Source organism: Bombina bombina, chromosome 1, assembly GCF_027579735.1.
Source record: "Bombina bombina isolate aBomBom1 chromosome 1, aBomBom1.pri, whole genome shotgun sequence".
In the NCBI taxonomy this organism is placed as follows: Eukaryota; Metazoa; Chordata; class Amphibia; order Anura; family Bombinatoridae; genus Bombina; species Bombina bombina.
In genome coordinates this window covers 567,491,466-567,505,343 of record NC_069499.1, presented here as the reverse complement: position 1 = coordinate 567,505,343, position 13,878 = coordinate 567,491,466, and the positions used below count along the sequence as shown (strand labels likewise).

The 13,878-nt window shown below is 35.2% G+C and overlaps 1 protein-coding gene across 1 annotated transcript in view; it reads right to left on the bottom strand.

Moving 5' to 3' along the window:
• UNC80 (unc-80 homolog, NALCN channel complex subunit) overlaps positions 1 to 13,878 on the bottom strand; it is a 353,943-nt gene that overhangs the window by 222,083 nt on the left and 117,982 nt on the right. The window contains exon 29 of the mRNA XM_053713382.1: positions 482 to 685. Coding sequence (XP_053569357.1) covers positions 482 to 685 — 204 coding nt within the window. The remainder of the gene's footprint in view (positions 1 to 481; positions 686 to 13,878) is intronic.

Genomic DNA, 13,878 nt, shown 5'->3' with positions numbered 1-13,878 from the left:
ACATAGAAGGGTCATATGTCCCTACCTGGCAGCATTAATTATTGGAGGGGGTGTGAAACTTATAGACAAATATGGAATTTAAATAATGTAACATTGAAATATTAAATTGCAAGTCTGCACAAATACATTAAAATTGGTGAAATATAAGTGTCACAGGTAACTAGAAGAAAAGTTATAGAAAGTAATTGTACTTTATTTCTGCATTGTCTTACAATTCCATTTTTCAGTGGTTTCTTCAGTTATGCATTAAGTAATCCCTATTAATAAGACTTTTTCCCATATGACTTTACTTCAGAACTTAATTTAAATTATTTCATATGCTGCCATTTCAGCACCCTAATCTTGCAACTTGCAATCTTTACAATTTTTCTCTAAACTGCAGAAAAATGAATTGTCATGGTCAGGGAAATGATGCTGTTTATTTTTGGATATGGGCTACAACTAAGTCTCTGCTGTAAAGTGGAGCCTTCCTCTGAGTTACCTATGTCAGTTACAGTGTCCCTGCTCTGTGACAGCTGGATATCCTCATTCTCGGACCCTGAGTCCTGACGTGTAAGCTTGGTGCTCTTTAAGCTGCCGGCCCGGCGAATGCTGGACAAAGAGCCCCCTTTCTTCACCCGGAAACTGCGGGTTCCTTTAATCTGGAGCAGACGAGAACCTCCTATTCTTATCTTCCTGCTGGGAACTGCATTGAGAGAACAAAATAGGATGTTTCCCCCTTTCTCATCGTTTTTACTTATTTTATTTCCTCTAAAGAAATTTGTATTTTCAGGTCATATTGCAACATTTTCAGCTAGAATTGCTTCAACAGAGCTATGAAGAAACACAACAAATAGCCAACTTTCCTGAAAACCTTACAAAGCTAGAGCGTCTACAGCACACAAACCTAAATGGTAAAATCTGAAAGGGACAGAAGCAATCAACTATGATATCTACCATTTTATTACAAAATCACCACACCCATAGAGCAGTGTGAGATAAAGAGGAATGCCTCTAAGCACAAAGTATAGAAAAAAATATAATGTGAGTCAATATAAAAATGTAACCTTTAAAGTGAATGTAAATTTTGATGCTAAAGTGCCCAGCTTTTAAAAATTCGATTAAAAACAGGGGTACTTTAATTCATCAAGATTTACATTTCACTCCTGTTGTGAATAAAACTTACCTTTTAATCTTCACAGCAGCTCCAGCATCCTCCACCCGTTGCAAAGCCTCTTCCTGGGTCTAAAATGAGGAATCCGGCTTCCTCCAATCACGGCGTTGAATCAGACACTGATTCCCCTGGGGGGGAAGCTGTGATTGGAGGACGACCTATCCATCATTTCTGACATCAGAAATGGCTTGCGACGACCGGAGGATGCTGGAGCTGCTGTCAAGTTTCACAACAGGAGTGAAATGTAAATTTTGATAAATTAAAGTGCCCCTGTTTTTAATAACATTTTTAAAAACCGGGCACTTTAGCATCAAAATTTACATTCACTTTAATGTTGCAAATAAAATGACAGAAAAATAAGAAAACAGATACACTGTTTGCTGCCCAACACACTTAAAAACACTGTATATTGGCAGATAGAGGAGCTGGTTCTAAGGGATCTCCAAAGGATTTTTCTCTCTGTTTCACAATTTTCCCAGAAGAATTCTGTCAGTATCTGTGTTCAAAGAATATCACATTGGCATAGTATGTCTGAGCACCTTAATACATAAGTGCAGTATACTCACAGAATAGTATCAGGTAAACGACTCCACAGGTGATTTCACAATCTTCCCAAAAAGGGCTTCTGTCATTATAGAATGATATCAGGCAAACAGCTCCACAGGTGATATCACAAAAAAACAGCAGGTGATTTCACAAAAAAACAACGATCAGCAAAGGAAAAAAGCTGGCTTTTTTTTTTTAAATAAAATGTTTATTTTGCTCATCGTTACCCACATAAAACTATCTTCCCAAGTGATATTATTTAAGATTTGTAAAACATGTCTAGTATCTTTCAAATATGATTTTGCCTGTTGAGCATATGGTTGAAGGAAATAATCAATGAAAGTTGATAGGTTGGAGGTAAGTGAATCAATGCCACTATCAATAGGCCTACCCGGTGGTCTGGTGGCATTTTTATGGACCTTGGGAAGAAGTCCTCCTTATATAGAAAATCAAACTCTTCTTTGGAGATGAGTTTCTGGTTCTGTGCTTCTAATAAAAGATTATATAATTTAGAAGTAAATTCTTTTTTGGCATTATTTGTTAATATTTTATATGTATCGGGTCACCCAAAATTCTGTTTGACTCTTCCAGATAACATTCTCTATCCATAATCACTATCCTTCCACCCTTGTCAGCCTCCTTGATGATGATATCTTCCCTTTTATTTAAATGATTTACTATATCAAATTCCTTTTTACTTAGATTGCAATTTTTATTTTTCCTTGGTAAATTTTCAAAGTCTCTCATCAGAATTCTACCAAAAACTTCAATATTATTAAGAGGGAGGAAGAGGGAAACAAAAGGAAAAGGAGATAATAACTCAAGTAGTTTTTAATATATCCACTAAAGAAATTAGTGAACAGGAGAAACTGATACTTTCAAAGGGACTTAAATTTATTCCAACTCAGAGATTTAATTAATTTCAATTATTCATTGACGCACAAATATTTATTAGGAATTTAACTGTTAAAAGGTTCTACGCTAAACAACCCATACCGGTCTATAATCTCCCCACTCCGGCCCAGACAGACAACCCTAGGAATAAATTTAAAAATGCCTCGAGATTCTATCCCATCTACAGCAAAGATCCTAATATTGACATTTTTGGTAGAATGCTGATGAGAGACTGAAAATTTACCAAGGAAAAAATTGCAATCTAAGTAAAAAGGAATTTGATATACTAAATAATTTAAATAAAAGGGAAGATATCATCATCAAGGAGGCTGACAAGGGTGGAAGGATAGTGATTATGGATAGAGAATGTTATCTGGAAGAGTCATACAGAATTTTGGGTGACCCGATACATATACAATATTAAAAAATAATCCCAAAAAAGAATTTACTTCTAAATTATATAATCTTTTATTAGAAGCACAGAACCAGAAACTCATCTCCAAAGAAGAGTTTGATTTTCTATACAAGGAGGACTCAAAAACTCCTATTTTTTTATTTTATTCCCAAAGTCCATAAAAATGCCACCAGACCACCGGGTAGGCCTATTATTAGTGGCATTGATTCACTTACCTCCAACTTCAGCTTTCATTGATTATTTCCTTCAACCATATGCTCAACAGGCAAAATCATATTTAAAAGATACTAGATATGTTTTACAAATCTTAAATAATATCACTTGGGAAGTTTTATGTGGGTAACTATGAGCAAAATAAACATTTTATTTAAAAAAAAAAAAGCCAGCTGATACTATTCTGTGAGTATACTGCACTTATGTATTAAGGTGCTCAGACATACTATGCCAATGTGATATTCTTTGAACACAGATACAGACAGAATTCTTCTGGGAAAATTGTGAAACATAGAGAAAAATCCTTTGGAGATCCCTTGGAACCAGCGCCTCTATCTGCCAATATAAATCGTTTGTACAGCTTTGAGAGAGACTGTTTGGAAGGCAGCGGTTCTAACTAAAGAGAAGTAACTATCCTATTGTATACTCTTTTTTTGTTCTGTACACTTAAAGTGGAATAAGGCTATGCATCTAACGCAGGATGAATATAACATGCACTGCTACTGCCCGCAGAACAGCATTAGGGGATATTTGTTATGTTTTAAATTGCTCTCTACTGGTATTCAATTATGTGATTTCTAATACTTACGAGCTCCAGAATAAATTATCTTCGTTACTGGCCTTGAGCCAAGAGTAGTGAATAAATAACACTTATAAGTCCTAAGTCCACCCAATGTTATGCAAAATGTGCTACCTACTGAGCTAATTAATTTTACTCTTTTAAATGAACGTACTTAGTGGGAGTGGTATGTCTAAGAGCATTGAATAACGCTTATTATTTCTAGCTTATCATATGGTATGCAAAACGTGCTTCCTACCTAGCTAATTTATTTAAGTGCTCATTTGTCTATCTAAGATCAATGAATACCGCTTATTATTTCGAATCTATCCTATGGTATACAAATGGTGCTACTTACCTAACGTATTAACTTTATGTGTTTAACACAAACAAGTCTATCTAACAAGCACACACTCTCTATCAGAATATTGTCACTCAGCCCGGGCAGTTAGCAATGCTTATTACGTTCAAATCTGAAATAGGCTAGTGTGCCACACTGCCACTTACTCAATAGACTGATCACACACAGTTAACACATAGGGGCATATTTATCAAAGTGTGAGTGGACATGATACCATGTAGTGTATCATGTCCGCTACCTACCTAGCTGATTAACTATATGTTGTTTAATTCAAGTTATATAGAGGAATAAGTCTATCTAACAAGCACACACCCTCTATCAGATTATAGGCACTCAGCCAAGGCAGATAACGCCTGTTACTTTCAAATCTGTAGTAGGCTAACAGAAGATATGAAGAAGCGGTCTAAATACCGCTGCTACATAACCTGTCTGGCTGCTCTGAGGCGGCGGACAGAAATCCACCCATTCCAATACGATCGGGTTGATTGACACCCCCTTCTAGATGCCAATTGGCCGCAAATCTGCAGGGGGCGGCATTGCACCAGCAGTTCAGAAGAACTGCTGGTGCAATGATAAATGCCGAGAGCGTATGCTGTCTGCATTTATCAATGTGCAGTGGACATGATACGCTATATCGGATCATGTCCACTCGCACAATAATAAATAGGCCCCATAGTGATATTATTCCTTCTCAGTCCAATGCTCTTCTGCGGGCAGTAGCAGTGCATGTTATATTTATCCTGCGTTAGATGCATAGCGATATTCCACTCTTATATCTTTGCATATTTCACTGTAGCAATTTAAGTCTAAATACTATTACCAGTATTGTAGTGTTTTTAAGTGTGTTGGGCAGCAAACAGTGTATCTGTTTTCTCTTTTTGCTATCATTTTATTTGCAACATTAAAGGTTACATTTTAATATTGACTCACATTATTTATTTTTCTATACTTTGTGCTTAGAGGCATTCCTCTTATCTCACCCTGCTCTATGGGTGTGGTGATTTTGTAATAAAATTATTATTTATGCCTATGCACAACTATGTTTTTAGCCTACAAAATACTTTCAGACAAGGCTGAAAAATAGTCACTCGAAAAACTTTAGAATTTCAGCTACTCTCTTGGTTGAATAATATGATATCTACCATGTTCATATGCCTGGTTTTCTCCTGAAGAGACCTGTCAAGACTTTAGAGATAACAACCAATCCAATCCTAGATGCTGACACAACCCATATGGACTACCAGTAAAGGGGAGAGGGCAGAAATTGTTTACAGGACAAATACAAAATATAGGACAAATAAAAAAAAATATCCTCTGGAAGGAAGACTTAGCAGTGGACCACTGGAATCAAAGGACAGAAACACATCAAAAGGTGGAATATATGTGGAGGTAAAACAAAATATCAGTTCATATGTGGTGTTACTTTAAAGGGACATAAAACAAGTTGGGATAGAGACAAAATATAATAATATGTACTTGTATTACTTTACCTGCAAATGTATACTGCAGTGCCTCAACATTAACCCTTTCTTTTAAGTGTCTGAATTGTACAGCTCTAACTCCCCCCACACATTTCCTTTTATGGCTGCATATATATCCACCATTGATATGGTAGAATGCAACAACCATTATCTGCTGGAGCATGCCTAAAAGCAAATAAGCTGATGTGAACTCAGTTAAAATACAATACAATGCCTGTGTTTCTGATGTTAAACACTGATAAGGGGGGTGGATCGGTCTACTCCAGAAAGCACAGCTATGTAAGTAATTATGCTTATTTATAAAAATTATTTTAAAATACTTGGCAGCAATTTTTAAACAAATTTTATGCAAACTAGTTTTCTTAATAAGCCATCTTAGAATATGCACAGATCTCAACATGTTTTATGGCACTTTAAACAAAATATTAGATAAGAGAACTGAAAAGTGGAATTGGGGGTTAGAATTGAGAGACAGTTAAAGGAAAAAATTAGAAAATAAAAGCAGACTTTTTAAATTAATTAAAAAATCTTTCTTCACAATGATATGTAGTACCAGTCATCCACAACTGCAAGATATCTAGCTTCTGTCAAATGTAAGAGGTGGATACGCAAAGTAACCAAACCACAGACTCATCTGCTCCATCATTACACCCATTGTGCTTCAAATGTACAGAACATATCAGAAGAATAAAATGAAATTTAGTAAGGTCACAGACATTGTAACAAGGTAAAGAGTGGCCTAAATGATTATGGAGTAGCAACTGTTGAGAACAAGTGGATATATATTTAGGATAGTTCCTTCCCTAATCTGAGGACATGCCATGATGTTTAGGAGTGGGGCAGGCAAAAAGAGTGATAGCAGCGATATTACCTATGCCAGTCATTACAGAATGGCAGTTGATAGTAATGCCCATGGCATTTGCAGTGGCAATGTGCTGCAGTTACACATTCACATACAGGTGTAAGGTGGTGACATGCAGTGTTAAAGGGGCAGACCCAGCATATGCAGGCAAAGTAAAGAAGAAGGGGTTTACGTGCAGTTTCTTTCATACCAAATAAAGAGAAGCATAAAGCATTTCCAAGGGCAAAGGGACAATATGTGCCTCACAGGCTAGTAATGGAATCCTCTATTAACTACAAGGTCATCCCTAGACTTATTTCTACTAGCATCTAGCAGCCTCTCCAACAATGGCCAGCTTTTTCAGTATGTTCCTATTACTATAACTACGTTACTAATGGTGGATTGTGACTCAATGACTATATTCATATTATAGAATTATTTTATTTATGTCAATGCTTGCCAGGCGATTACTGGTGACATTTAGGTTCCATAATAGATAACAGATGCACCTAAAACGTGGTGGGATCCAAGTGACATCTCTTTTTAAGCATTCCTTCCGAATAATCAACAGATGCACAGATATTAAATGGACAAGACTTTGGAAACGTACTCAAGAGCACAAGATGATGGAGAGTCACATATGAGGTCCCATGAACTAAACATTTGTTCAAGCAAAATGAGCAGTAATCCTAAACATTTAAGTATTGTTCAGGACATTTTCAAACAAATGACTGAGCTTCAGGAAGCTATTACAGTTTAACTGACAAGTAATGTGGATAAGCTTTAAACTGTTAAAAAGTATTCTTAATTTTAGGGAATTTGTCAAGCACTCAATAGTTCGAATACACAAAAGGCCAGATTACAAGTAACATGCTATTTAGCGATTTCACTCGAGCATTAACCCACCAGAAGTAAAGATTTTGCACGCATGGGTTAGCGCATTTATTACAAGTTGATTGTGAGTGAAATCTGACGTGTAATAACTAAAGGACTTCAGATATTGTGACCAACCTAACTTTTTCTTCTTATAGACTTCAATGAAGAGCGCAGAAATATATTAATATTTCCCATTCCAATGTTCTTCACATACAAGAAAATTTCATTTTTATTTTAAATAGATTAAATATATATATATCTGTATATAACTATTCACATTGATAAATAGGTATAGATAAATATTTCACATTAACATTATCCAAAATATGCAAAAATGTATATTTAATAACAATTTTTTTATTTTTTTTCTATGTGAAGAAATGTAAAATATGTGTAACGCACTTTGGTTTGCGCTCTTTAGGTCTAACACGGTGCTGGGTTAGCTCGCATACAGAATTAGTTATCTTAAGGTGCATCATATACATATTAATAAATATTAAATATTGCTAAAAATATAAATAATTATTATTAATTACAATAGATACTGTAAAACATACATATATATTAAATGGATTCTTTATAATATTTTAGTGCATCCATTATTATTTACATTAATTATAAATATTTTTCAATATTTTATATTTAATTAATAAATAACTCACCTTCAGATAACTCATGTTGGATTAGCGCACATGAAGAATTAGTAAACTCCTGTTGGGTTTGCTCAAATAAAGTACACAAATTATTCATATGTGCTAATCCAACATGAGTTATTTTAAGGTGTGTTATGTATTTATAAAATGTATAATTTTATAATTTATAAAAAAATAATTAATTTAAATAATTTAGATAACGTGTCTTAAGATAACTAATTCTGCATGTGCGCTAACCTGAGACCACATAAGACCTAAAGCACAACCCAAAGTGCATTATGCATATTTTACATTCCAATGTTCTGCACATAGAAAGAAAAATTTTTGGTTTGTTTGTTGTTGTTGTTTTTTAAATATATATATATATATATATATATATATATATATATATATATATATATATATATATATATATATGTTTATATATACAGTTGTGCTCATAAATATACATACTCTGGCAGAATTTATGATTTCTTATCCATTTTTCAGACAATATGAATGATAACACAAAAACTTTTCTTTCACTCATGGTTAGTGTTTGGCTGAAGCCATTTATTATCAATCAACTGTGTTTACTCTTTTTAAACCATAATGACAACAGAAACTACCCAAATTGACCCTGACCAAAAGTTTACATACCCTGGTGATTTTGGCCTGAAAACATGCACACACGTTGACACAAAGGGGTTTGAATGGCTATTAAAGGTAACCATCCTCACTTGTGATCTGTTTGCTTGTAATTGGTGTGTGTGTATAAAAGGTCAATGAGTTTGTGGACTCCTGACAGACCCTTGCAATTTTCATCCAGTGCTGCACTGATGTTTCTGGATTCTGAGTCATGGGGAAAGCAAAAGAATTGTCAAAGGATCAGCGGAAAAAGGTAGTTGAACTGTATAAAACAGGAAAGGGATATAAAAAGATATCCAAGGAATTGAGAATGCAAATCAGCAGTGTTCAAACTCTAATCAAGAAGTGGAAAATGAGGGGTTCTGTTTGATAACATACTGCATTCATCTTGCCATCAATTCTGACCAAATTTCCTGTGCCTTTGTAGCTCACACATCCCCAAAACATCAGTGATCCACCTTTGTGTTTCACAGTAGGAATAGTGTACCTTTCATCATAGGACTTGTTGACTCCTCCCCAAATGTAGCGTTTTTGGTTGTGGCCAAAAAGCTCAATTTTAGTCTCATTACTCCAAATGACTTTGAGCCAGAAGGTTTGAGGCTTGTCTCTGTGCTGTTTGGCGTATTGTAAGCGGGATATTTTGTGGCATTTGCATAGTAATGACTTTCTTCTGGCGACTCGACCATGCAGCCCATCTTTCTTCAAGTGACTCCTTATTGTGCATCTTGAAACAGCCACACCACATGTCCTGTATTTCACCTGAAGTTATTTGTGGGTTTGTCTTTGCATCCTGAACAATTTTCCTGGCAGTTGTGGCTGAAATTTTAGTTGGTCTACCTGACCATGGTTTGGTTTCAACAGAACCCCTCATTTTCCACTTCTTGATTAGAGTTTGAACTTTGCTGATTTGCATTCTCAATTCCTTGGATATCTTTTTATATCCCTTTCCTGTTTTATACAGTTCAACTATATTTTCCCGCAGATCCTTTGACAACTCTTTTGCTTTCCCCATGACTCCAGAATAGTTAGTGCAGCACTGGATGAAAGATGCAAGGGTCTGTCAGGAGTCCAGAAACTCATTGACCTTTTATACACACACATATATAAAAATATCAATTTACAAATTCAAATAATATTTTCCTCTGTGTGAAGAACATTAGCATGTTAAATATTTACAGTAAATACACAGTAAAACACATTATTAAAAATTATTATAGAATTATTATTTAGACACACACAAACGTTATATATATATATATATTAAGAAAGTATACCGACACCCTCTTTAACAGTTTAAAATAAAAACTTACTCTGAAATGGGATAGTTTGTTGAAAACAACTATATCTAAGATCAAACTTGAGATCAATACTATGAAACAAAATAAGCTTGACAGGGATACCCAAGACTATGCCAGTAATAATGTCTATACTTTGCCTACCTTTGAAAAGAAAAGATACCAGAACTCCTATGGACGAAACAAACACAGGAATAGATCCAGATCACCTTATAATGACAATAAAAAACAAGTTTCTTTTTCAGATACTGACCATGACTCAACTGATGATGACAATGGTTTAGATGTTGCAATTGCTTCCTCTACCTCTATACCAGACATTACTAATACAACACCCAGAAACCTATTCTTAAAAATAATAAAACTAAAACCCATGGTCATACTAATGTATCCACACACATTTATCAGACAGCTGGACCCTCCTCTAATATACCTACAGTTGTCCCTACACCATCTGCCTACCCACATCCCCCATTAATGTTGCCAACTGGTTTGGATATCAATGTACCGAATATTGATTCCCAGAAGGATTTTCACAGGGGAGCCATAGGAAAATGCGGTGGAGAAGGAACAAGAGGAGGGGGAAGAGGAAGAGGGAGTGGATACCCTCTCAGGCAAACACGCAGCAGAAACAAATACAATATCTAGATGTTATTAACTTATCTAGTGATGAGTTAACTGATTCTGAATGGAAAATTCTTAGATATGGATTAGGTTTTGTTCTATTCACTTCTTTGAATTTTTTGAGACCATATTAGATGTCAATCGGTTTATCCACACTTTTACCTTGAAAAAATATTTTACAGACAATAACACACAAATACTCATATAGGATGTTACCAAGGTTCAGAGTGATGGTAATATAGGTATACCACTTGGCACCCTATATGGAGCCGATTTCAGAACCACCCTTAATACTTTATCATTGTTTGAATTGGAATTTGAGTCTCTTCAACAGAATTTAACCAAGGATAGACAAGTAGGGTTTTTTCCTAAATCAGATTTTTACCCCACTCATGTTAGAGGGGTATTTTTTGGATCAGTTTCACAAGAACAAGAAGTGGAAAAGGATCATATTACCCTTGCTGAAAAACAACAGTATAATAGATCTGTACCTAACCTTACTATAGACGAGAGGAATGCCATTAAAAAACTACTAACCAGAGATCATTTAGTCATACACCAAGCCGACAAAGGTGGCAGTATTGTGGTTATGAATAGATCAGATTATAACATTGAGGCCCTTAGACAACATAGTGACAAAACTGCATATGTTAAACTTAGATCAGATCCCACAGATATATTCAAACATTGTCTGAAAGATATTCTTGATGATGGTTTTGAACTTGATGAAAAAACTTTTAATTACCTATACCCTCCATTTCCAGTGAACCCCATCTTTCATTTATTCCTAAAAGTTCACAAGATAGGGTTAAAGGGAGACCCCTTGTGGCTGGTATAGGCTCTCTGTTTGAGAACCTTTCCAATTGGCTAGATACTCTTATGAAGCCACTTGTTGACCTTCTCCCGTCCCTACTAATCGACACCAAACATCTTCTTTCTTTGTTTGAAGATATCACATGGCCATCGGGTGACTCATGGCTAACTGTCGATGTAGTGGGTTTATATACGGCTATTCCTCACACTCTGGGTATTAAGGCTGTTAACTATTTTATGAATACTCTAACATCCTATTCCTCTGATCTCAAGGGCTTTGTTCTGCAGGTCCTGGAATTTCTCCTTGACCACAATTATTTCGAATGTAATGAGGATTTTTATCTCCAAAGGCAGGGGACAGCTATGGGGGATAAGTTTGCCCCCTCCTATGCGAACCTATTTATGGGGTGGTGGGAGCTGTCCCATGTCTTTGGAGATGAAAATCAATTTAAACCCCATATTACTATGTATAAAAGATACATTGACGATTTACTCTTTGTATAGTTTGGACCTGCAGAACAGGCAATTGCCTTTGTGGAATACTTAAATCAAAATGATTGTAACCTTAAGTTTACTTACTCTTGGGAACCCTCTACCATTCCATATCTTGATCTTCAATTGATTGGTGATCCTGAATTATGTAAAATTGACTTGTCTGTACAGGAAACCAATAAGTTCTAACACCCTACTTCATGCTAAGAGTTTACACCCTAAACATTGTAGATATGGTGATACGAAAGGACAATTTATTCGAATAAAATGTAATTGTTCTGAATTTACTGAGTTTGTTAAAGAAAGTGAAGACTTGAAACTTCGTCTGTCCCAACAAGGATATCTATATCATTAATACTATACTGAGAGAGTATAATGTTAGGGATATGGACAGACAAAGTCTCTTGCATTCTACTAAACCCTGAGCAACTAATCAGGATATAAAGGTATTGTTTGTCACCACATTCTCCTCTGAATATAATGCTGTGTGTAAAATCATTAAAAATCATCTCCCTATATTGTTAGGAGATGAGGGTCTTGCTCCTCTTATTCACAATGGATGTAAATTTGTTAGCCATAGAAATAAAACGTTAGGCAATATTCTATCCCTTCTATGACTTGGCATAAGGACAAAAGCCAAAAATTGAGCTCCTGGCTGACTTGTAAAGGCCATTACAGATGTGGTGGGAGAATCTGTAAGGCATGTAATCATACCTTTATATGTAATTTTTTTAAATCTCATGTAACTCAAAAGGTTTACACTTTAGATAATTGTACCAATTGCCGCACCAAGATCGCCATCTATTTAGCTTGGTGCAATGGACGTATGTAGGACATACCACTAGAGAGACTAGAGAGCGGATATGAGAACATTTGAATGACATAGATAATTCTAAACATTGTTCAGCTCTGGAATCTAACTTTATAAACGAACATTTAGGTTTGACTAATCATTTTAAGTGGTGATTATTGAAACCATTCAGAGACCTCCTAGAGGTGGTGATATTTACCATCTAATAGCGAAAAGAGAGGCGTTCTGGATTTTTATCCTGCGTACACGTGTCCCTTATGGTTTCAATGTTGAAACAGATATTATAAACTTTTGGTGCTAGCAATGATGTATTGGGGCTAATCACGCCACTTATATCTTATGGTTGTAATAATTTTTGTTTGTTAAAATTGTTATCCATTTATTTTGTATGACCCTGCCTTGTAATCCTATATTATATTATGACTTTGTTCCTTTGGATTATGGTAGTTTAGATATGTTTCATTGTTTGCTGACTAAATGATGCTTTAACAATAATTTGTTATCTTCTATAAACTATTCTGTATGTCTTACATATTGTAATATTGTTGTACATATTATGGACACTACTACTGTCTTGCTCCTTTAAATATTTAAGTGGCAGGTGTTAATTAACCTATTAGGTTGTTTCTAGAGCTTTAAATTTTCGTGCAGGTAACAGGTGCAGCATAGGACTATGAGTAAGGCTAGTGACAGCCGAAACGCGTAAGACCTGCTGTTCTTACCTGCCCTTCCTTGTTTTATCTGTGATTGCAATAAAGAGGAAATTTCTTTATCCCTGTGCCCACTTGGTAGTTTTTGGTCACATTAAAAATTCCTCATGTACAACAGCCAGAACTCATAAAAAATAAGCTGGAAAACATATGATAAATATATCTTAACATAAATACCAGAAAAGTAAGTATCTATATTAGTATTTGTATTCATACTGGCATACGTCATCGGGGTATATTGGGCAAACCCCGCAACCTCTGATTTTGAACAATGGTAAATGAGCTGCCATGAGTCTCTACAAAAATGTGAGAGAGACTAAAGAGACAAATGTAATTAACTCTGAATTAACCCATGCCCTTATGAATAATACACTGAACTGATATTCATTCAGATTAAGTAAACTGCATACTCAGCCTATTAAAATGGGCCTATGGGGTAAAAAAATATAATAAATGTTGAGAAGAAAAGAATAATTAGTTATGTGAAATATTGAGTCTAATGAATTTGTATAGC